Below are 25042 nucleotides of genomic sequence, written 5' to 3'. Positions count from 1 at the left end.
TGGGAAAAGTTCCTTTATATTCTCAGTACTCTAGACATGTCTCTTGAGGATCCTAATATATTTTTCTGTCCCCAGAAGAGCAAGTGTATGCATTCAGGTCAGATCACTGCTCTTGTATCTTTAGTCAGGAGACAAGTCAGTAAACAAATGGCTAGAAAACCTCTGGGATTCCCACTTCTCTCATCTTACTCCACCCTGTTTAATTTGTTATTATCAACTTCTTTTCCTACATCCTATAGCCAGACCTCTCCATAGGGCTGTGTAAATTTTAGCCACTTATTTTACATATGAGTGGGATAAATATTTTAAATTAGTACTTTGAAATTTACACTTGGAGATGTGTGTGTATGCATGTATATACACACACACACATATGTGTGTGTGTGTGTGTGTGTGTGTGTGTAAGGGAAAGCATAAGCATTTATACCGTATACAATACCTTCTATGTGCCAGGCATGGTGCAAAGCACTTTACAAATATCTCATTTGATAAATGCTGATTTTTGTTTGTGCTGTGTTAATTCGTGCTCATGTCTTTCATGACCTAATTTCTTAAGCCTTTTTAGTATGTCTTAGTGGCAGGGACCATATCTACTTATTCTTATTGCACCTATTATGCAATATTATAAATGAATGTTGTATGACTGATGAAATTAATACTTTACATATTTTAATGATGTTTTCTACTTTGTACTTTTTGTCTGAAAGGAAATATAGTAGAAAGAGCACTGGAATGTTGGATTTGAGACCAGGCTTTGTCACATACCAGCCATGTGACTGTGGGCAAAATACTTTAACCTGCTTAAGCCTCTTTGTTAGCTTTTCTCTTACCTATCTGACCGTTCCTTGGTCTTTGTTAGCTCATCCTCCGTATTATAACCTAGGACTCTCTTCTAAACTCTTTTCTTTTTACAGTCTTTCCCTTGCTGACTTCTTTAGCCCCCTCTGGCTATCCTATTCTCCATGCCTGGAATGCTCTCTTTCCTCATCTCCTCTTGGAGTCCCAGGTTTTCATCAAAACCCAAGCACCATCTGTACCTAGCCTTCCTGATACCTCTAAATGTGGGTGATTTTTCCAATATAAGCCTTGTATTCATTTCATAGATGCTTTTCATGTACTTGTCTTCTCATTTGGAATGTAATCTCCTTGAGGGCAGAGAATGTCTCATTTTTATGAAAATACTTTTTAAACTACAAAGTACTCAATAAATGTAGGCTATTCTTGTCATAAAAGAGATGTATTCTAAAAATCAAAAATACATCAACCATGTACATCATTTGTAACTTTCTAGTTAGAGGTCTTTTAATATGAATTTTCTTTGGTTAATATCCTTAAAAACTTAATGAAAAGAAGCCAACGTAAAAACTTCAGTTTTTTTCAGATTTTTAAGTAAGTCCTAAAGTGACATATCTTAGTCTTGTTTAAATTAGCAATTGTATTTTTATTTCATATCACCTTGCAATTTGGCAACCTTTTGCTGAGAAATTCTTTTTCTCTTTCTTAACACTTTGCGGTACTAAACACCTTCGTTGAAGGTCTCCAGGGCAGGACATCGCACCTTCAGAGACATAAATTATGAGTATTTTCCCCTAATCCCAAGAAACTCAGCAAATGCTAGCTAACCACAGTCACATCTGTAACAGATGGAGTAATGTTAATATACTAAACTTTCTACTGTACTATTTGGGAGTTTGATTTTTTTTTCATCTTCAGTCTGCCTGCCAAGCTCACTATAAACAGAAGATATAATGGCCCCAAAAAGTACATAATAGAAATTTCAACAGTAACGTTTACACTCTCACAGTTATTCATCATTTTCTTTCTTAAATTTTTATTGATAGCTTTTGATTTTCCATCACCTCCATTTCCCACTATTACACACTCGCCCTCACCCCATCCCCAATCCAGAGCCATCCTTTTATCAAGAGTAAACGAAGCGAAAGAGGAAAAGTTTAGCAAAACTAACCAATATGATGAAAAAGTCTGATAATATTCTGTATCCGTGGTCCTCCACCCATGTGGAGTAGTAGCCCAGTGGGGAGATAGACCTTATTCTTTGGAGCCACGCTTGGTTATTATAATTTCATGGTGCGTTCAGTTTTGATTGTTTGGTGGTTGTTACTGTTCATTCCGTTTGTATTATTATAGTAATTTGTGTATTAATTTCCTGGTTTTGCTTACTTCACCATATCTGTGTGAATCTTTTCATGCTTGCCTTTATTCATCATTTCTTACATCACAGTCACATTCTCTTGTATTCCTGTGCCACAGTTTAAATGTTTAGCCATTTCCAAACTGATTGGGCATCTCCTTTGTTTCCATTTCTTTCCAGACTTTCTCTCCATATCTGGTCCCCTTCCGGTGAGCTGCCCTATATAACAAATAATGTTTTTTTAGAAAGAAAGAAGAAAAAATAAGTAGAATCATTCAATACCTAGAAAAAAATTTGACAATATGTGCAGTGCAGTACGCCTGTGGGCCTCCTGCCTTTGCACATGAAGGAGACAGGGATGTATACTTAGGTCTCTTCTGGGCCATGCTCGTTCTTGGTAATTTTCTCAGTCTTCACGTTTGATTGGTACATACATTATATATGTTATTTTATTGATCCTCTTTGCTTTAGTTGGCCTTAGATTCTAGAAATCTTTCCCCACCATGCTTCTCTGTATTTATCATATGTATCAAAGAGCCAGCTTGGTAATATAGTGGATATAGGGCATGAGACTTACAGGCAGGAAGGCCTGAGTTCAAACTGTGCCTCAGACAAGGGTCTGAGGGTCACCCTAACTGTGATCCAGGGCAGATCACTTAAGCTTACTACTTTAGCTCGCCTATGTGAAACGTGAGCAAATTGGGTTCGATGTCCTCTAAGTTCCATTCCAGCTCTAAAGCTGTGAACCTGAGGTGAACTGTGTACTTAACAGTTTGAGAGGAGAGAGTGACAATGGCAAGGATGATCAAGAAACATCCTGATCATCTGCTATTTCTACTCTCTTAGGTTTGACTCTGCATTCTTTCCTCTGTTTTCCACTTTGATGCCATAGGCTATGGGCCTAAAGTCTCTTTGGTTTTGCAGGGTGGTGTAGCTGTATTAGTTTCTCTCTCCTGAGCTACAGAGGATACAGTGCAAAGATACTTATCATAAAGGTACTCTTTAATTGTGTGCTGAATTGCTTACATACTGCTGATGTTGTAAGTTCAGGGAAAGAAAAATCAGTAATGGGTGGGGGAGTAGTTGGGAGTTATAAGGGACTGCAATCTCAAGGAATCACCAGTGTGTTGTGGTGAGATTAACGCTAACATGATATTTGGATGCATTTAGAGGCATAGTGTTCAAAACAAGGGAAGTGAAAAATCTTCCTGTGCTCTCTACTAATCAGTCTCTGGAGTATTAGTGCTTATTTTTGGACTATTGGTGTCTCATTTTAGGGATGAAATTGACAAACTGGAGTGAAACTGGAGGAGAGTGACCAGGATCATGAGGGAATTGGAAATATTCCATATGAAGGCAGGTTGAAAGAAATGGGGATGTTACTTTGGAGATATAGGGGAATACATGCTAACTTATAGAAGAAGGATTAGACTTCTTCTCTTTGGCAGCAGAGGAAAGAACTAGGGGTAATGTGAAGCAGCAAAGAAATAGATTTAAGCTCAGTGTAAGGAAGTTCCTTTAAATAAGAGCTTTCTAAAAGTGAAATAAACTTTCTATTATGATAATGAATTCCTCATCACTGGAAGTCTTCAAATGAAACTTAGATGACCATTTGTTGGATATGTTTCAGAAGGAATTCCTGTGCAGGTATAATTTGGACTGGATGTGTTTGATTCTGTGGGAAGATTGAGCTTTGAAGGATGGGTAGAATGCAGATAGGTGAATTGGAGATGTGACTAGGGTGGTCTAGGAGAAGGGGAACAACGTGAATAAAAGATGGGTGGAAAATGAGCAAGTCACAGTAAGAGGAGAGTAGAGGGTATTAGAATCAGTGGAGCAGAGAGTGTATGAAAAGGAGTAACAGGAAAGAAAGATGGGTAGGGATAGATTATGAATGATGATCTTAAAAGCTAGAAATAGGAAGTTGCATTGGATAATAAACAAAGAAATGGGAAATAGTATGAAACCAGAAGCAGGTCAGTCCTATAGCAGGCAATCCAGACCTGATTCATAGGTAAAAAGGAATTTTAAATATTCATTTCTTTCCTGTGTAAAAGAGAAAAAGAAAAAGCTACTTTTGTTTTAGCTAATAGTGAGGTTATCAAAGGTGCAGCTCCTATCCCATTACCTCGGTAGTGTTTCAAAAACTCCCACAGAGAAGCCACTTCAGATGCTCTATGGAGGACATAGTCAGATGCATCAGGAAGGCTCACAGAACAGTTACCCTCTGTGCTGACAGTTGTGAAAACACATCACCACTGTTTTGGGAAAGTCTTGTCAAGCAGAGCTTATAATGTTCTTTGTCTCCAGAAAGTTACAGACCAACGGATTACCCTCAGAATAACTCAAATGGTTAAACATTGTCAGACTGGTTATGTAAAGGCCTAGAAAATCCATTTTGAGTTTGTAACCCAGCAGTTAGTATTTCAGTGTTTGCTGTTGTTGACAACCTTGAATTATATGGAAGAAGTCTTGGATTTCCAAGGGTGGTTGTGAAGAAAGTGGTTGGCAAATGTTTAAGTGCCCCAGATACGTGAGCAGCTGTGATTATCATTCTGAGTACTGCTAATAATTTTGATGAAGAATGAATGGATGACTAAGGAAGTGGGCTTTGAGTTCATTATGTGAGGTTGATTGGGCTTTATCTTTTATGAAACAACGAACAGAAGCAGGCCTTCGACTAGGCATCCTTATAACGAATTTGTATTTAAAATGCCTTTCTTATTAGCCTCGCATTTATGTACTACTTGAAGGCTTACAGAGCCCTTTACTTACAACAGCCCCTTGCAAGTTAAATGATGGAATATGATTATCCCCCTCCCTTTTTTTTTTTTTTTTTTACTGATAGGGAACTGAGGCACACAGAAATTAAGTGTACTCAGGCTCACAAACTTAGTACCGGAACTGGGTGCAAAACCCAGACTTCCGACTCTGAAGTCCAGCATTTACCTCATTATGTTACATTGCCTTCTATGTGGCTGTCCATTCAAACTATTTACAAATAGTTATATTGTGAGAATTCCCATTAGAAACTATGGTTCATTAGGTCTGTAGTGGTTATGTGAAATGACTCATTACTTTTTTCTGTTGGTTTCAAATATATAACATTCTTAGATCAGTCATTGTGGAGCTGGACATTGAAACGACAAAACCAAAAACTAAAGGAAAGCTTAATAGCAATATAAGCCCTCTTACCTGTTGTGTGCATGCCCTCGCATGTTTATTTTCTAAACTGAAAGCCAGCAAAATTATTCCCAGAGTTTAATTTCCATTGAAATATTTTCACTTTGGTTTGGGGGAAAAATCATGTGGATAGTAGTAAAAAACCTTATCTTCTGGCTCACTTCTGACTTCCTTCCAATCCCATACCTCCATGTAAGTGAGCACAAAAAAAGATGTATTTCTTTGCAGTATTCTGAAGAGAGGAAGCATGGTGAATATGGTTGTGGGAGGCTATGCTTCAACTAGTCATTTAGGTTTCACCAGCCAGGTGAGAAGAATTAGGAACTTAGGAGTGAAGCAATTGAAAATCCTTTGAGATATTGGATTCAAATAGCTATGATATATAATCCCCTACTTTCCATAACTCCATACTTATTTGGGAACATTCTTGGTTATACTATTCTAAAAAGCCTTTTGGAAGTTTGTTTGTTTGTTTTTTTAAGTATAAGTGAGGAGGAATGTGCTTTTTCAGTTTATTTTTGTTATATCAATTAGTAAAATTCCATGTGCATGAGAGTGCTTAGTAAGTCTCATTATGTAAAAGGATTCATAATTGAAAAATGAAGTTGGAACATCATGTTCAATTGTAGGGACCATTCTTTAACATGACAATCTAGAGGTCATCCTCTTGTGATAGATGACTAGGATGGTGGACTAAAGTTATTGTCACATGAAGATTAGTTAGAAGACTCAGAGATGTTTGCTTGAAGAAAAGACTTAAGTCTACATGATTTCTAGCTTTAGATAGTTCAAAAACTGTCATGTAGAAGACAGTAGATTTATTGGTACCTGAAAGCAGACCTAGAAGCAGTAAATGAAAGTTATGAGTAGCTTTCATAACCCTATAAAGAAGCATTTTCCAACAATTTAATTTGTCCATAAATGGGATGAGCTATCTCAAAAAGAAGCAATATTTCTGGGTCAAAGGATATGCACATTTTTATAGCCCTTTGGGCATAGTTCCAAATTGCTCTCCAGAATGGCTGGATCAGCTCACAGCTCCACCAACAATGAATTAGTGTTCCAATTCTCCCACATCTTCTCCAACATTTATCGTCTTCCTGTTTTGTCATGTTAGCCAATATGATAGGTGTAATGTGGTACCTCCGAGTTGTTTTGATTTGCATCTCTCTAATCAATAGTGATTTTGAGCAGTTTTTCATATGACTATAGATATCTTTAATTTCTTCATCTGAAAACTGCCTGTTCATATCCTTTGACCATTTATCAACTGGGGAATGGCTTGTGTCCTTGTAAATTTGACCCAGTTCTCTATATATTTTAGAAACAAGACCTTTATCGCAGGCACTAATTGTAAAAATTCTTTCCCAGTTTTCTGCTTCCCTCCTAATGTTGGTTTCATTGGCTTTGTGCAAAAACTTTTCTTTTTTTTCATTACACTGTTGTTTTATTTGCATTGTTACATATTTGAATTTATAGTTCAAGATTGAGCTATAAAAATGCTAATAAAACTACTCTATTTTTAGAAAAGAAATGGATCCAGGAAATACCAAAGTTTTATCAATTTTTAAAATGAATGAAACTGTAATTGAAGACTTTAACACTTCTGGTATCTGTGTTCTCCTCTAATGCCAATCATAACCTCTCATTGGTCTTTGATAGTTGCTAGAGTTAAAACGTTCATCATCTTGTGAACAACCTGGTCATTCACCCTCTAAAGGGAAGAACGTTGGTTCTCAGAAAACAGCCATATTTGTTATCACAGAGGCCATATTCAAAGATTTTCTACCTTGGTGACATCTGCCCAAGCCACTTTACTGCTGCCAGAGCCTTCAAGAACCCAGGGGTACTTTTCATGGTAGAGGCAGTTTGTGGGGTTTTAAGTGCATAGAGCACTGAGCCTACAGTCAGAAAGACCTGAGTTCAAATAGGACCTCAGATACAGGTGACCCTGGGCTAGTCACTTAAAATCTGCTTTCCTCAGTTTCCTCATCTATAAAATGGGGATTATAATAGCAATTACCTCTTAAGGTTATTGTGAGGATAAATGAGAAAATATCAATAAAGTTCTTTGAAAACCTTAAAACACTATATAAATTCAGGCTATTATTAATAAAAGGGAGAAGAGCAAATGTATGCCCCATCTTTAAAATGAAATCTCATTGCAAAGGATTGTATATACATGTTCACTTTAATTATTAATAGTTCATATTTACATTGGACTTCAGAGTTTGCAATGCAAATTCTTTTAAAAATCCTTTAAGAAGGGAAAGCAGGTTGTTATTATTACCATTTGATAGATGTTGTTGTACTAAGACTCAGAAAGGTTAATTATCTTGCTCAGGAAAACACAAATTGTAAGTGCCAGGGCCAGTACTCAGGGATCTAAATTCCAATGGTCTTGTCATTGCCTCCTACTGATAATAACCTCATTAGGCTATAATAGACTTTGTATGTAAAGTTGGAAAACATGTAACCTAATTGTTTTTGCAGCATATGGTGGATAGTACTCATATAAATTTCTGGAGAATCACAAATCAGATAAGCATAAGTACTATTTATAATTTTCTAGGTATATTTCAAATAAATTCAAAAGCTTTTGAAATGTTACAAATATTTTCCTTTTGTGTTTTTTCCAATTTATTTTTGACTTTGAATATTCATTTCCACAACATTTTGAGTTTCAAATTTTCTCCCCATCTCTCCCCTCCCCCCACCCCAAAACACTGTGCATTCTGTTTACCCCTTCCCCCAATCTGCTCTCCCTTCTATCAGACCCCTCCCTTCCCATCTTCTCTCTTTTCTTGTAGGGCAAGATAGATTTCTATAGCCCATTACCTATATTTCTTATTTCCCAGTTGCTTGCAAAAACCGTTCTCAACATTCGTTCCTAAAACTTTGAGTTCCATCTTCTCTCCCTTCCTCCCTCCCCACCCATCCCCATTGACAAGGCAAGCAATTCATTATAGGCTATATATGTGTAGTTTTGCTAAAGATTTCCATAATAGTTGTGTTGTGAAAGACTAACTATATTTCCCTTCATCCTATCCTCCCCCCCCCCCCCCCATTTATTCTATTCTCTCTTTTGACCTTATCCCTCCCGGAAAGTGTTTACTTCTAATTACCACCTTGCTCTCATCTGCCCCCTCTCCACCATCACCCCCACATCCCACCAATCCCCCTCTCCCCCAACCTCCTGCAGTGTAAGATAGACTTTCATATCAGATTGAGTGTGCATGTTACTCCCTCCCCAAGCCAAGTGTGATGGGAGTAAGGTTCACTCTTTCCCACTCCCCCCCCCATTGAAAAAGCTTTCTCTTGCCTTTTTTATGAGAGATAATTTGCCTCACTCCATTTCTCCCCCTCTCCTCCCAACTCCCTCTCTCACCCCTTAATTTTATTTTTTTCAGATATCATCCCTTCTTATTCAACTCACTTTGTGCCCTCTGTCTATGTGTGTGTGTGTGTGTGTGTGTGTGTGTGTGTGTGTGTGTGTGTGTGTGTGTGTGTGTGGATAAAATCCCTCCAACTACCCAAATACTGAGATAAGTTTCAAGAGTTACAAATATTATCTTTCCATGTGGGAATATAAGCAGTTCAACTTTAGTAAGTCCCTTATGATTTCTCTTTCCTGTTTGCCTTTTCATGCTTCTCTTGATTCTTGTGTTTGAAAATCAGATTTTCTATTCAGCTCTGGTCTTTTCATCAAGAATGTTTGAAAGTCCTCTATTTCATTGAAGAAGCATTTTTTCCCTTCAAGTATTATACTCAGTTTTGCTGGGTAGGTGATTCTTGGTTTTAATCCTAGTTCCTTTGATTTCTGGTATATCATATTCCAAGCCCTTTGATCCCTTAATGTAGAAGCTGCCACATCCTGTTTCTTTCTGGCTGCTTTCAATATTTTTTCCTTGACCTGAACTCTGGAATTTGGCTATAATATTTCTAGGAGTTTTTCTTTATGGATCTCTTTCAGGAGGTGATTGGTGGATTCTTTCAGTATTTATTTTGCCCTCTAGTTCCAGAATATCAAGGCAGTTTTCCTTGATAATTTCATGAAAGATGATGTCTAGGCTTTTTTTTTTTTGATCATGGCTTTTTAAAATTGTCTCTCCTGGATCTGTTTTGCAGATGAGATATTTTACATTGTCTTCTATTTTTTCATTCTTTTGGTTTTGTTTTGTAATTTCTTGGTTTCTTATAAAGTCATTAGCTTCCATCTGCTCCATTCTAATTTTTAAAGAACTGTTTTCTTTAGTGAGCTTTTGAACCTCCTTTTCCATTTGGCTAATTCTGCTTTTTAAAGCATTCTTCTCCTCATTGGCTTTTTGGGTCTCTTTTGTCATATGAGTTAGTCTATTTTTAAAGATGTTAATTTCTTCAGCATTTTTTTGGGGGTCTCCTTTAGCAGGCTGTTGACTCACTTTTCATGATTTTCTTGCATTGCTCTCATTTCTTTTCCCAATTTTTCCTCCACCTCTCTTACTTGATTTTCAGAATCCTTTTTGAGCTCTTCCATGACCTGAGACCATTGCATATTTATTTTGGAGGTTTTGGATGCAGAAGGCTTGACTTTGAGGTCTTCCTCTGATGGTATGCATTGTTCTTCCTTATCTGAAAGGATGGAAGAAAATATCTGCTCACCAAGAAATAATTTTCTATTGTCTTATTCTTTTTCCCTTTTTTGGGCATTTTCCCAGTCAGTTACTTGACATTTGAGTTCTTTGTCAAGAGGAGGGTATACTCTGGGAACTTGTAAGTTCTCAGTTCCTCCAAGGTGGCACAATCATGGGAGAGGAGTTTATTCCTCTCCTTGCCTGCACTCTGGTCTGGGAGCAACTACAAGTACTCTTTTCTGTGAGTAGAATTCCTTCTCCAACATCTCCACCAATTCCACCGCCAGCCTTCCTCACCCCAGGAGCACCACTGAGGGCTGAAATCCAGATCAGCTGCTCAATTCCCCCAGCATCTTTAGGCCAGGGCTCCAACAATGGAAGCTGCAGCCACCTGGAGCTGGGGCTAAACAGTTGCATTCCCTTCTAACCCAGGTGAAAGAGCTTTCTCACAGACCTTTGAAGCTGCCTTTGGTATTTGTGGGTTGAGGAATCTGGGACCTGCAGCTGCTGCCTGTGGCACCCTGAAGCTTCTCCAGTCCTGTCCTTGTTGCAGTGCTGCCAACGCAGGGCTTCCCTTGGCTCTGTGCCCTGTGTGACAGGCCTTTCCTGTCTGCCTTCCAGCCAGCCTTGGGCTGGAAATTTCTTTCACTCTGTCGTTTTGTGGCTTCTCTTGCTCTAGAATTTTTTTAGTAATTTTTTACAGGTACTTTATGGGCTATGAGAGAGAGCTTCTAGAAGTGTGTCCTTCTACTCTGCCATCTTGGCTCTGTTCCCTGTGCAAAAACTTTTCAATTTGATTTAATCAAAATTATCCACTTTGCATGTCATTATGTTCACTATCTCTTGTTTGGGTATAAATTTCTCCATTGTCTATAAATCTGACAAACACACTATTCCTTGCTCCCCTAATTTGTTTATGGTATCAATCTTTATACCTAGATAATTTATCCATTTGGACTTTATTCTTGTGTATCGTGTCAGACATTGGTCTATGACATTGCTCAGTTTCCACCGCACTTTTATCCAGTTTTCCCAGCAATTTTTGTCAAATGGTGAGTTCTTATCCCAGAAGCTGAGATCCTTGGGTTTATCAAACAGTACACTACTGTGATCATTGATGACTGTGTCTTGTGACTACACTTCTTTTCTGAACTCCCTTGGGACATCATCTTGGAGCAGAGGTTTTTGTCTTTTTGTGGGTCATACACTCTTGGCAGTCTAGGGACCTCTTCTCAGAATAAATAAATAATATTTTATTTAAAAAATTTATAATTGAAGAAAATGCTACATCTCCGTTAGATATAAGTGACAGTACAGAAGTAGTTTTTCCCCATCCAAGTTCATGAACTATTTTAAGAACCCCTGGATTAAAGTCTATAAGGACAGCTTGAGTTAGGAATTTCTGGAAGTTAGTTTTTCCCACTGCTAGCCATGGTTTTCTTAATGAGTCCTTTGGCATTTAAGGCTCTCTTCTTCATCCAGTGGTTTCTTAAGCATTGCTATTTCTTTCTTCAGTGTCTTGGGTATCAAGATAAAAATGCCCTCTGGCCAGGGAGAAAAAAACAGTATTCCCTTTCATATTCCTCCTTTGAGCCTCCCTGTACTCACATTTACATAGGAGAAGCAAGACAAAAGAGTAATAAGCCTTTCAGGCTTTCTTTTCCAATCAAAAGGGCATACTTTTCTTGCCATTAAGACCTTTTTTGAAAAAGGAATAAAACTACCCATTTCTCTACTAGCTTTTTGCCTCCTCTTGTTAGTAAATCTGTAAATTAAAATTGAAATTCAGCAATAAGATATTTCCATTACAGGCTCAGTCAGACACCTGACCTTGGAAGAAAGGTGACTCTGGATTCTTGAGTTATGCCAGCATAGTTTAGGGCCTGGCAAAGCCCCCTAAGCTGGAAAGGCTTAAAGTCTAGGCCTGGGGCCACAGGACTGTCTCCTAAGAACCAGCTTAACTCAGTTCAGAGAGGGTCATTACTAGATAGTCTAGAGTGTCTGATGACTGTTTCAGCCATAACAATTTAGGATGACTGTCTCCTAAGTGGTAAAGCAGAGTTGTCTTTGGTGGTGGATGGCGTACTCAACACCAACTGAAATCACAAATTCTAGAAGTTTTGAAGTAAACATTAAAATTTAAACATTTCTTATTTGTTTCCCTTACAACTTTGACTCACATTCAATTTTCTTATAAACTATTTTCTGTTTTAGATACTATATCTACTTTGACAGGATTTTTTAAAAAATAAATTGTATTTACTTAGAAGTTTTTAAAACATGTTCATTCATTCACTTAGCCAAACTTTGTCAGCATTTGAGGCAGCATGGAGTGAGCCTGGGCTTTGGAGTCTTGGGTTTGAATCCTTATTCTTTGAGATTATACTGTGTGACCTCAGTCAAGTCATTTAACCTCTCGGAGCCTCAGTTTCCTCATCTGTAAAACAAAGGGATCAGAATAGATGGCCTGTTATGTTTCTTCCATCTCTTATCTCAGTGTTGCTAATATGTGTAAGTCACTATTCCAGAAAGTTTGAGGGATTTACATGAATTGGACATAGTCGCTGCATTCATGGAACTTTTAATTTTATGAATTTAGTCTAATATGTTGTTTCATGGCAGGGACAGAAGCATAATAGAGAGAATGGAGTGAAAGAAACAGTTATTAAAAATAAGGACAAGGTTGGCTTCTTGGATAGAAGCTGAGAAAATCCTGTTCTGCTTACCCCTGATGATCATTTGCATACCTACCCATTGGAAAACCTCTCTAACTTAATAATGTGCGATGTCTACATAATGTCTTTTCATTTTACCAAACAATTCAAGTCACCTTACAAGGTCCCCTTTCGGTACAACCTCCTTGCACAGGGACATGAATGTGTGCACAGTGTGTTATTCTGGCACAAATATTAAAACTATGAGGGGAGGAAAGGAGGTGGAGTTCCCTGTTGACTTTTGAGTAAAGTTAGTAGCCTGCAATTCTAGGCCCTGCACAGATGTGTTATCCATACTCCCTCCTCCCCCATCTCACGACTCCCCTCCATGTACTCTCTGCTATAGCTAAATTGGATTACTTAACATCTTCTGTACTTACCCCACTTCTTTCACCTCCATACCTTTGCCCACACTGTTCCATTATATTCAAAATACACTCTGCCTGTACTCTTGGCTACATTTCTATATACCCAAGGAAGCACTCTTCTTAACTCTCCAATTTTTATGATGGTTCTGTCAATCACAATTCACATAATAACCTGACTGTACATCTTGGGTGCTCCTATCATGTATTAATAGTCTTTTGTTCTATTTCTCTGTACTATAAGCTTCATAAGGCCAGAGCATGTGTCTAATGAAAATTTTGTATTACCTCCAACTTATAGCACAACACTGTACATGTAGATGGTGCTTATTAATGTATGGAATTGATTTTAATATTGTCCTATACAAAATATAGTTAGAAAAGTCGAATTTACTAGGAAAAAATAATGAATTCAAAAGCCAAATACAAATGATTTGAGCCCACTTTTGTAGTTTTTATTATTGCCTTGTGATCTTTGTTACCTTGGGTAAGTCTTTTTATCCTGTGTAGCCCTGCTTCCTATGTGAGCAGTGTGTATGAAAGCACTTTGAAAATTGCATAATAATACTTTTACTAGTCTGTAAGCTCCCTTATGGCTTTTTTTTTTTTTAATTTTATGCCTCCCTTAGTGCCAAACTTTACTCTTTTTGCTGAAGGCACCACTATTCTTCTAATCTCCCAGTTCATAATCACAGTATTATTCTGGATGTCTCACTTTTCAGTTAATTGCCAAATCTAGTCATTTCTACCTTCACAACACCTGCCCTGTCTTATCCCCCAAACTTTCAATACAGCTGCTACCTCCTAGCTTTCTCTTGCCTCTAAAATAAAATGCAAACTCTTTTGCTTACCTCTTAAAGTTAACCTATCTTTCTAGTCTCATTGGACATTGCTGCCGCTCCCACCCTCACTGGATCCAGTCAGACATGATATTTCCTACCTCTGCAGTGCTTGGCCTCCTCATGCCCAGAGGTCACTGTCTACTTACCTGTGCCTCCTAGGATCCCTCTGGTCTCTTAAGACACAGTTCAAACAGCATCTTCTGCATGAAGCCTTTCTTGATTTCAATTACTGGTGCATTCCATATTTTGTGTATATGTGTGTTAATTTTTTATTTGTGCTGTACATACATGCATACATATATATATATGTATGTATGTATGCGTGCTTGATGTCTGCTCCATTAGAATGTAATCTTATGAGTAGGAACTCTTTCATTCTTTGTACTTATATCCTCCCCACCTAGCACAGTGCTTGGCCAAAAATAGGCATAGTAGTACATAGTACTTGCTCAATAAATATTGATTGATAAGACCTGCTTAAAGCTGAGAGCATAACACTTAATTGTAACAGCACGTTTTTGTGGGAGTTGAGGTATGAAAGAGCATCAGGGCTCAGCAGTTGTGGCTGAGATGATACGGTCCAGATAGGAAGCTTTCTGATGCTCTCATTTAATACAGGGATAGGGTTTAGAGAATCTCAGGAATGGATAACGAGCTTCTGCAATAGGCCATCTCTCTCAGATCTGATTTATCTTTATTGAGCCTTTAGTGTATATTAAATCAGTCAATTCATAATCATATTCTCTGAAGAATGTTCGAAGTATCGTTATCTGTGTTGTGGTTTAAAGGAAGAAAGTCCCACACCAAGAGATAAGACACGTGGAAGGCAGAGCTGATTCCATCCTGAAAAGTGAGGAGCCTAATTTATTTGTATTTTGGCCCAGGTAGAGGGCAGCTAGTTAGTGTAGCTGCCCATGAAGGTAGGCCGCAGCATCGCTTGGGAAGAGAGCCAGTATTTCCATCAAAGAGATGTAACCCTCTGCAAGGATAAATGCTTGGCTGAGGCTCCAGAGTACTGTCCTTTATAACTCGAGAGAAGCTATTAGGGGCTAAATAAGAATAAAGGCAGGTGTTACTGATCAGCTAACTCAGCCATAAAAGAATCTCAGCATGGCTTCAGAGGAATTCCTGGCTTTGTTTTTTAGTACAACTGCTGGCATTGCGATGGCTTTGCCAAGATGAGTTATCAACCAGATTGTCTTTTGAGGAGATGAATTGATTGACAAGCTGGCTGAGACTCCTGTAATTTTGTTGGTCTAACTCCTGGAGAATTTCTGCCGAATACGGTTTTAGTTTTAGCATAGTTGGGGCTAAGCTCTGAAATGATTAGCCAACGGATCCAGCCATTTCTTAAGGGTACTCTTAACTTAACATAATAAAACCACACCATCAGCCTGGACTATGATGCTTATTTTCCTCTTTCCTGTAGCTGTCTAGCACCCATGTAATTCAGCTAGTCATTTTGCCATGTTATTTTAACTCTTGGGTTAAAAGGAGGAGGCATGGACACAGCCCTATTATGTATGTATCACTTTGGTTTGGCATTTCATATTTCAGAAATCCATTACTACTCACTTTGATTTTAGCTTTAGTATTATAATAGAGACTTATTTACTAAGAGAACTAATTTTTACAAGATCCTCTCTTGTCACTGAGGACAAAAGCTGAACAATTCTGGAGGCAAAATATTTTCGTTCCTGAGGTCTTTTCCAAACTGTTTTGATCAAGTATTTTAGACTGAAAAGAGTTACTGGATCCCAGCTAGGGAAGAACCCAGAACCTGCAGGAAATCAAGAAATTATTGAGGGACTGTGCTATCTCAAAATTACTTGTCCAGTTCTTAAGTGGAAATTTGTGTTTCTTTGATTTCTCGGGCAGAAGGCAGAATGTGAACCTGATAAGTTTAAGGATAGTTTTAGATTAATTTTGTTTGAGGTGTTGTCTTAATAACTTTTTTAGTGTTTAAAACTTCATTTAATCATGAAATGTAATGATTAATATTTTAACTAAGCCAACTAGGCAGTGTAGCTGATAGAGTGCTTAATCTGACATGAAGAATCCTGGAGCCCAAAAATGGCCTTAGGCATTTAATAGCTGTGTAGCCCTGGGCAAATCATTTCACCTATTTGCCTCAATTTCTTGATCTGTAAAGTGGGATAATAATAGCAGCTACCTCATGGTTTTGGTGAAGATAAAATGAGATAATACTTGTAAAACACATTCTAAACCATAAAGTGCTGTGCAGGTTTTCTTTCCTTTTCTTTCTCTTTTTCATCCCCCTACCTAATTCTTCTCTTTCAAATTTCAGCTTGTCTCTAATATGTATTTGGATGCTTAGCATTGCTCAAAAGATATATTGTGAATAATGTTTCATCAGTTCTTTACACCCTCAGAAAATTAATTAATGGAACCAAAGTCTTACTTTTAATTTTCTTATTCCATTTCATTTATTTAAGTTCAGTAAATGTGTATTAAATACCAGTAAGTCCAGAGGCCTGTGCAATATATTAAGCTTAGCTAAAACAGTCCTGTTATGGAGCTTATGGTCATTATAGGCATAAAAATCAACAGAATTCATGATAAATGTGTAATCGCAGAATTGCAGAGCTCAAACAGACTTCAAAGGCCATCTGTTCTTACCCAATGAGAATACCTTCTTCAGCAATCCCAAACAAGTGGTCAGCCATTTTCTGATTGAAGACCTCTGTTGAAGGGGAAGTCGTTGCCTCTAAAAGGACTCTCCCTGCCCCTTTGAGACAGTTAAATTGTTGTAAAAGTTTTTCTTTCCATTTGCTCTCTAAAGCTTCCACCCATTTCTCTTACTTCTTCTTTCACCAGAACAAGTCCAGTTCCCTCTCCCACATAAAAGTCTTTCAGATAGTTGAAGTTTATTTCTGTGTCCACTATAACTTCTCTTCTTCAATTTAAGCATTCTCAGTTCCTTCAGTTCAGTCAGTAAACATTTCTCAAGTGCCTGCTGTGTGCCAGACACTGTGTTAAGTGCTGTGGATACAAAAAAAAAAAAAAAAAAAAGACACCTCCCTGTCTTCCAAGAACTTACAGTCTAATGGGAGCCAAAACATGCAAAGAAATATATACAAAGCTAGTAATACACAGGATGAATAGAAAATAATTAAAAGAGGGAAACACTGGAATTAAGAAAGTATGGGGAAGGCTTCCTGTAGAAGGTGGAATTTTAGTTGGCACTTAGAGGAAGTTAAGGAAGTCAGTAGTTGGAATGGAAGAGGAAGAGCATTCCTAGAATGGAGGACAGCTGGAGAGAAAACTCAGAGCCCAACTCCACCAACAGTGTATTAAAGTCTCATTTTTCCCACATTCCCTCCAACATTGGTCATTTTCCTTTTCTGTCCTATTAGCCAATCAGTCTAAGAGGTGTGAGGTATTGTTTTGAGTTGCATTTCTCCAATCAATAATGAGATAGAGCATTTATAACTTTGATTACTTCATCTGAAAACTGTTCATATCTTTTGATCATTTTTCAGTTGGGGAATGGCTCTTATAAATTTGACACAGTTCTCTATATGTTTGAGAAATGAAGCCTTTATCAGAGAAACTTGATTCAAAATTTTTTTTTCACAGTTACAATTGCTAACTGTCTTTCTCCCTATCCTATCTCCTCTCCCTCCGATTGATTCTATTTTTTCTGTCCTTTCACCCCTGTCCCTCCTCAAAAGCGTTTTGCTTTTGACTACTGCCCCCAATCTGCCCTCCCTCCTATGACACTCCCCTGCTTCCCTTATTCCCTTCCCCTCCTACTTTCCTATAGGGTAAGAGGATTTTTGTATCAAATTGATGTGTATGTTATTCTGTCTTTGAGCCAAATCTGATGAGAGTAAGGGTCACTCACTTCCCCTCAGCTACCCCTCTTCTACTCCACTATAAGTTTTTTCTTATCTCTTTGAAGTGAGATAATTTACCCCATTCTATCTCTCCCTTTCTCTTTCTCACAGTACATTCCTGTTTTACCCCTTAGTTTTATTTTTTTTTTTTAGATATCATCCCTTCACATTCATACCTTTGTCCTCTGTCTCTATATACTTCTTCTAAAGGCCCTAATAATGAGACAATTTTTATGAATTAAAAGTGTCATCTTGCCATGTAGGAATGTAAACAATTTAACCTTCTTAAGTCCTTTATGATTTGCCTTTCCTGTTTATCTTTTTCTGCTTTTCTTGAGTCTTGTATTTGAAAGTTGTTTTCTATTCAGCTCTGGTCTTTTTATCAAGAATGGTTGAAAATCCTATATTTTGTTGAATGTCCTCTTCTTCCCTCCCCCCCCCCCCCCCAAAGGATTATATTCATTTTGCTGCACAGGTAATTCTTGGTTGTAATCCTAGCTCCTTTGACCTCCAAAATATCATTTCAAACCCTCTGATTCTTTAATGTGGAAGCTGCTTATCAGTTATCCTGACTATGGCTTCATAGTACTTGAGTTGTTTCTTTCTGGCTGCTTATGGTATTTTCTTCTTGACATGGGAGCTCTGGAAGTTGGCTGTTCTTTCAGTTTCTATTTTATCCTCTGGTTCTAGACTGTTGGGACAGTTTTACTTGATAATTTCTTGAAAGATGATGTCTAGGCTCTTTTTTTTTTTTAAGAACAAAATTAGGGCTTTCAGGTAATTGAATAATTTTCAAATGATCTTTCCTGGATCTATTTTCTGTATTTTCTAGGTCAGTTATTTTTCCAGTGAAATATTTCACATTGTCTTTTATTTTCTTATTCTTTTGGTTTTGTTTTATTGTTTCTTGATTTCTCACAAAGTCATTAGCTTCCATTTGCTCCGTTCTAATTTTTAATGAATTGTTTTCTTCAGTGAGCTTTTTCCTTTTCCATTTGGCCTATTCTACTTTTTTTTTTAAGAATATTTTCTCCAATATATTTTTGTGTCTCCTTTACCAAGTTGTTGACTTATTTTCTATGATTTTCTTGTATCACTCATTTCTCTTCCTAATTTTTCCTCTACTTCTCTTGATTTTCAAAGTCCTTTTTGAGCTCTTCTGTGGCCTGAGATCAGTTCATTTTTTCCTTGGATGTTTTGAATGTAGGAGCTTTGACTTCTTCTGAGTGTGTGTTTTTATCTTCCTTGTCACCAAAGTAGCTTCCTATGGTCAGAATGTTTTTCTTTTGTTTTCTCATTTTCCTGGTTTATTACTTGACTTTGAGCTCTATTAAAAGTCAGGCTCTGCTTCCAGAGAGGAGGGTGCACTGTCCCAAGCTTCGGGGTTTTTGTGCAGCTGTTTTGAGAGGTACTTCTAGGGACTGTAAGTATTCGGTTCATCCAAGGTGGTATGAGGAAGAGAAGTGTTTAACTCCTCTCCTGTCCTGTGCTCTGGTCTGTGAGTGACCACAAGCACTCTCTTCTGCCTTGGAACTGTAAGAAGGGTCCTGACCCCACTGTGACTGCAAGCTTTGTGCTAGTGCTCCTCCTCTCCCCAGGACTGTGACCTAGATTAGAGCATGGACAAAGCAGCAGTATCCTGCCTCAATACTAGCAAAGAGATTCCTATAATCTTCTGACTAGTTTTTCTATCCCCTTACTGTCTGTGCTGAGAGCTCTGGAAACAGCTGCTGATGATTCAGTCACTACCAGGGCCCATTTCTGGTTTGCTGGGCCTGGGGCTGACTGGGGCTATGCTGGTGGGCCCTGCACTGGACTGTGCTTTCCTATCACCTAGGTGTCTCAGATCTTTCTTGCTGACCTTTTGAGTTGTCTTTGCCATCTATGGGCTGAGAGGTCTAGAAACTACCATTGCTGATGCTGATTCAGTAGCCCAGAGGCCTGCTCCCGGTTTGCTGGGGCCTGGTCTACAAAGGCATGGCCTTCGCTGAATTGCACTTCTTTCTCATCCTGGTGTAACAGACCTTTTCTGCCAACCTTCTAAGTTGTCTTAGTTTGGAAAATTGTTTCACTCCATTTTTTGTGGGTTCTGTGACTCTAGAATTTGTTTAGAGTCATTAAATAAAGGTATTTGGAGGGGTTTGGAGAAGAGCTCAGGTGAGTCTCTGCCTTTACTCTACCTTCTTGGCTCTGCCTCAAGATAATATATTTCTTTATAGAATTTTCTGAGGGCTGGATGTGAGGTTGGAGGGTTACTTGAAGAGAATCTTTAGAAATGTACTTCAAAGTAGAGACTTGCAACTGTGTACTAAAAGGAAAGGACCTAGCTGCTGAAAGACTAGACTGAGTCATTAGCTTCTGCAGTCGACTTTATGCAGGCCCTAAGGTATTTATGAATAGCCCTTCTAATCCCAGAAAATTACGAGAAAGCTTCTTTAGAGGTAGCTGGTGGTGTAGTTGATAGATTACTGTACTTGGGGTCAAGAAGACCTGAGTTCACATCCATCCTCAGGTGTTTGCTAACTATATGATTGTGAGCAGGTCACTTTACCTGTTTGACTCAATTTCCTCAACTGTAAAATGGAGATATTATTGGCACCTACCTTCCAGACGTGATGGAGATAAAATGAAATAATATCTGTTAAAAAGCACTTGACACAGCCTGGCACGTAGTAGGCACCATATAAATGTTTGTTTCTTTTCCTTTTCCCTTTCATTCTTTTAGGAGTGTGATTCATTTTACTGAAAAGAATTCTTCTGTTCTCTGTCTACTGAACACTAGGTTTTTATTGACAAACTGAAAATACAAGTTATTTTTTTTACCACCTATTAAAATGTTATGACATGCTATGTAATGTAATTATTTTCTGTTTGTTTTTGCAGTTCTTTAGTGAAAAAATCAGTCGAGTAGAAAGAACGAAACTAGATGAAGAATTCCTAGAATTGCAAAGGGTGAGAAAAAAATTTCATGTGCAAATTAGATAAGATTGACATTGACATTATGAGCTGAAAGATTTTATTTATCACTAAAACTGTCTCCTGTCACTAAAGCCAATGAAAATTCCAGGGTATCTAAACCAGAACATGGGCTGCAGAACTCAGCTAGAGGTTATCTTTTCATAATACTAAGCCTTGGATAGATTCCAGACATGTAGTCCTAAACATTTGGGGGCTTTCATGGTATGTAGGAATTTGGATAACTTAAAAGTGATTTATGCTAGAGCCATGAAAATGTTTAAAAGGAAGCCAGGTGGCATGGTAGAAAAACAGGCTGGACTTTGAGTAGGGAAGAAATGAATTTCATTCCTGCCTCAGATGATACTAGCTGTATAGCTCAAAATAAGTCCCCTTTCCTCTCTGTGCCTCAGTTTCCTTTTCTATAAAATTAGGGAGTTGAACTCCAGCCTCTGAGTTCTCCTTTATGATCCTAAGAGCATCATACAGAAAGATATAATCTATTTGGAAAGGTTAAAATTTCAGATTACACATTTTAGAGAGTTAAAGCTAAGAGGTTTCAAGTTATTGTTTTGGGGTATATGAAAAGTTATTTAATATGTGGAAAATAGTTTCTCCCCATCTTCACTGAACAAAATGAGTTGGCTTTAAATTTTAGGGGTATGTGCTGCATTGATAGAGAAGTGCCACTCAGTCTGTTACTGCCTATGTAACTGGGCAGATCACTTAAACTCCAAATTCCTCATATGTAAATTGGGAATGATAACACATACCTTGCCTGCCTCTAAAGGTTGTCCTGGAAAATCAGATGAGATAACACATGAAAGTATCATGAAAAGCACAAAGCCCTATATAATTGTAAGGTATTACAAATATTAGTAAGATAAGACATTTCCTTCTCCCCAGCTCTTGCCTTCCCAGATGGTTATGAAACACTGAGGGGAGATGGTTGGAATCTCTGTTTAGCTTAATGCAGGTGGAGGAGTTAGATCTACTTAGTGTTTTAGCACATTTTATTCTGAGCCCAACCTCATCATATCCATGGGATTTATGGATAGATTTCAGGGGACACATGAACTTGTAACTAACCTCTAACTGAAATAAATTATTTTCTTCAGTTTTGAATGTTATCAATAAACATTACTCTGAATAGGTGTCCAAAGGCTTCACAGGATTGCCTAAGGAGGGGTGAGGTGTTGAGAGGTTGGCAGAAAAAATGTTCAAGAATTCCTGCCCCAGATGCTTTTATTTTTCTTGATGTACCTGGAGTTGGAAGAGCAGGGTTTTTCCTGGAAACATAATTTGACTGAAGGTGGGATTGCTTGCAATTGCAAAAATGGAATGGAAATAGGCCTTTGAAAGTTAAATATTTAAGGACAGTAATGAGGAAAGAGAAAAATAAAGAAAAAAAGCAAGAAAAGAAGAATGAAGTTATGAGTAGAGCCAAGATAGTGTGTCTTTTGTTAATGGTTTTTTTTTTTTTTTTTTTTTTTAGTATTATTGAATTTTAAAGCCAAACCTTCTCCCCTTCCCTTCCCCCCACTGGTTAATTCCTCATACATACTATTTCTATACATTGGTTTGCTGCCAGGTGAATACGGGTGTCTGTTTAGAGAAGCCTTGACTCTCAAATTAAACTTATCTCAGGCATAAAAAACAGAGAATAAAGTAGGACTAAAATGTGTTTTCCCAATTACAGTGATCTGTGAATAAAAATACTTTTAATTTTTAAAGTTAAATTCTATGTTTAAAAAAATTTACCATGGTTCAGTTAGCAAGCATTTATTTTTCTTCCTTCCACATTTCTGTCTCCCTTGGGGAAAAAAAAAGAAAGAAAAACAAAACCCCTTACGCTTTAAAACAGTCAAAAAAGAACAAATTCCCATACTGACCATGTTCACAAATTTGTCTTATTCTGCATATTTGATCCATCAACTGTGATGACAGATCTCTGGGATCATGGCTGATCATTTTATTGATCAGAACGGTTCGGTGTTTCAGAGTTCTTTGTTTCTGTAATGATGTTGTTTTGGTGTGATATTGTTACGGTTTTCTGCTCAATTCGTACAAGTCATCCTAGGTTTCTCTGAAACAATGACCTTTATCATTTCTTATGCCAAAAAGAGTGTTCCATTATGTCCATATGTCATAATTTGTTTGCCCATTCCCCAGTTGATGAGACACCCCTTTAGTTTATAGGTCTTTACCACCTTAGAGGAGCTATGATTAATATTTTTGCACGTATTAGACCTTCCTTTCGATTTTGATTGGCCGACAGCAGTAACACTGGTAACTTTTGAAGCACACGTCCACATTGCTTTTCATGACTAGCAGTGCATCAATGTGCCCTTTTTCATACCCCTCTAATATTTGTAGTCTTTCTTTTCTAGTCAACTTTGCCAGTCTGATGGGTGTGAGACAGTACCTCAGAATTGCTTTAACTTGCATTTATCTAATCGTTGTGGTTTAGTCATTGTATCTGACTCTTCATGACCCCATTTGGGGTTTTCTTGGCAAAGATATTGCTTATCTTGGTATTTAACATGAGGCTGATCTAAACATAATTTCTTCCTGACTGTGTTCCAGTTTTCCCATCACTTTTTGTCAATTACTGAGACCTTTTTCCAGCCAATAACTGGGGTCTTTGGGTTTACTGAAAATCCGGTTACTAGATTCATTTGTATATTGTGTACCCCTTCTGTCCAGAGGTTGACTTTTTTGTTTTTCAGTAGCATCAGATTGTTTTGATGATTACTGTGTTGTAATGTAGTTTGATTCTGGTACTTCTAGATTGCCTTACTTTTCACATTTTTTCATTATTTTCTTTGAGATTCTTGCCTTTTGGTTCAAATCTATTCTGTTTTTTATGCCTTGGTGTAAAGCCTTCTCTAAACAGACACCTTCATTCACCTGGTGGCAGCAACCCAGTATATAGAAATAGCATATATAATGAACTAACCAGCCAATGGAAAGAAGATTTGGCTTTAAAATTTAACAATATTAAAAAGAATAACAAAAGACACTATCTTGTCTCTACTTGTAGCCTCATTCTTTTCTTGCTTTGTTTTTTACCTTATTTTATTTTTGTCTCTTCTCCTTATTGTATTTAAATATTTAACTTCCCCCTCCCTTTGGGAACTCATTTATGGCCTGTTCAGTTTATTTTTCTGATATTAGGTTGTTTAAATTCTCTTTCTTATTCTGTTTATCTGAGTCTTTTATTTTTGTAAATAGTCATCCATTTATTTAAGGAGCCAGTTTTATTGCCATAGTTAAGCAAAATGATTTCAAATGCTATCTCTTATTTCTTCCTTTGTTGGGAAGTCTCCTTTTTCATTTCTAATACTAGTAATTTGATTTTCCTTTTTCTTTTTAAAAATCAGATTAGCTAATGGTTTATCTACTTTATTTATTTAAAAATAACTCCTAATTTCATTAATAGTCTTTCTCTTTTTTACTTGGAACTTCATTAATTTCTTTTTCGATTTTCAAGATTTCTATTTTGCTATTTAATTGAGTTTTAATACCTGTTGCTTTTCTGGTTTTTTAAGTTATTTGTCAAAATCGTTGCTCTATTTTTTTTACTTTTGTGGGTGAAAGTGTTTAAAGTTATAAATTATCCTTAAAGGACTTACTTTGGTTATATCCTAATTTAAAATTTTTTTTTCTCAACTACATGTAAAAAAAATTTTTATACATTCACTTTTAAAATTGAATTCCAAATTTTCTCCCTTCCCTCCCTTCCCCTGTCATTGATAACACAAGAAATTTTCTATAGATTATACATTTGTAGTCAGGCAAAAATACATTTCCATATTAGTCAGTTTTCAAAAGAAAACAAACAAAAAAATCAAGAAAAATAAAGTAAAAAGTATGATTTAATACGTGCTATCAGTTCTTCCTGTGTAGGTGGATAGCTAAGACCTTCAGAATTGTCTTGGATCGTTTTATTGCTGAGAATAGCTAAGTCATTCTCAGCTGATCATTGTACGGTATTACTGGTACTATGTATGTTGTTCCGGTTCTGCTCACTTCACTTTGCTTCAGTTCATATAAGTCTTCCCATGTTTTTCTGAAAGCATCCTGCTAAACATTTCTTAAAATGTGGTAATATTCTATCACAATCATACCAACTTTCAGCCATTCCCCAACTGATGGGCATCCCTTCAATTTCCAGTTCTTTACTACCACAAAAAACATTGCTATAAATATTTTTGTACATTATAAATCTTTTTCTTTTGATCTTTTTAGGACACAAATCTTGTAGTGATATTGCTGGGTCAAAGGGTATGAACAGTTTTACTCTCCAGAATTGTTGGATCAATTCACAACTCCACCAATGGTGCACTGGTGCTCCA

General features: G+C 37.3%; 1 protein-coding gene across 3 annotated transcripts in view; it reads left to right on the top strand.

Moving 5' to 3' along the window:
* Window positions 1–25042, top strand: part of SH3GL3 (SH3 domain containing GRB2 like 3, endophilin A3) — a 140481-nt gene that overhangs the window by 81776 nt on the left and 33663 nt on the right. For 2 of the 3 annotated variants that reach the window (XM_072619412.1, XM_072619397.1), the window contains exon 2: window positions 20613–20681. The exons of the other annotated variant lie outside the window; for it this stretch is intronic. Coding sequence is in view for 1 of the 2 variants with exons in the window: in XM_072619397.1 (XP_072475498.1) it covers window positions 20613–20681 (69 nt within the window). In the remaining variant the exon portion in view is untranslated. The remainder of the gene's footprint in view (window positions 1–20612; window positions 20682–25042) is intronic. 3 annotated transcript variants of the gene reach the window in all.

The sequence above is a fragment of the Notamacropus eugenii genome, chromosome 1, assembly GCF_028372415.1.
Source record: "Notamacropus eugenii isolate mMacEug1 chromosome 1, mMacEug1.pri_v2, whole genome shotgun sequence".
NCBI classification, from domain to species: domain Eukaryota; kingdom Metazoa; phylum Chordata; class Mammalia; order Diprotodontia; family Macropodidae; genus Notamacropus; species Notamacropus eugenii.
This window is presented reverse-complemented; position numbering and strand designations above follow the sequence as displayed.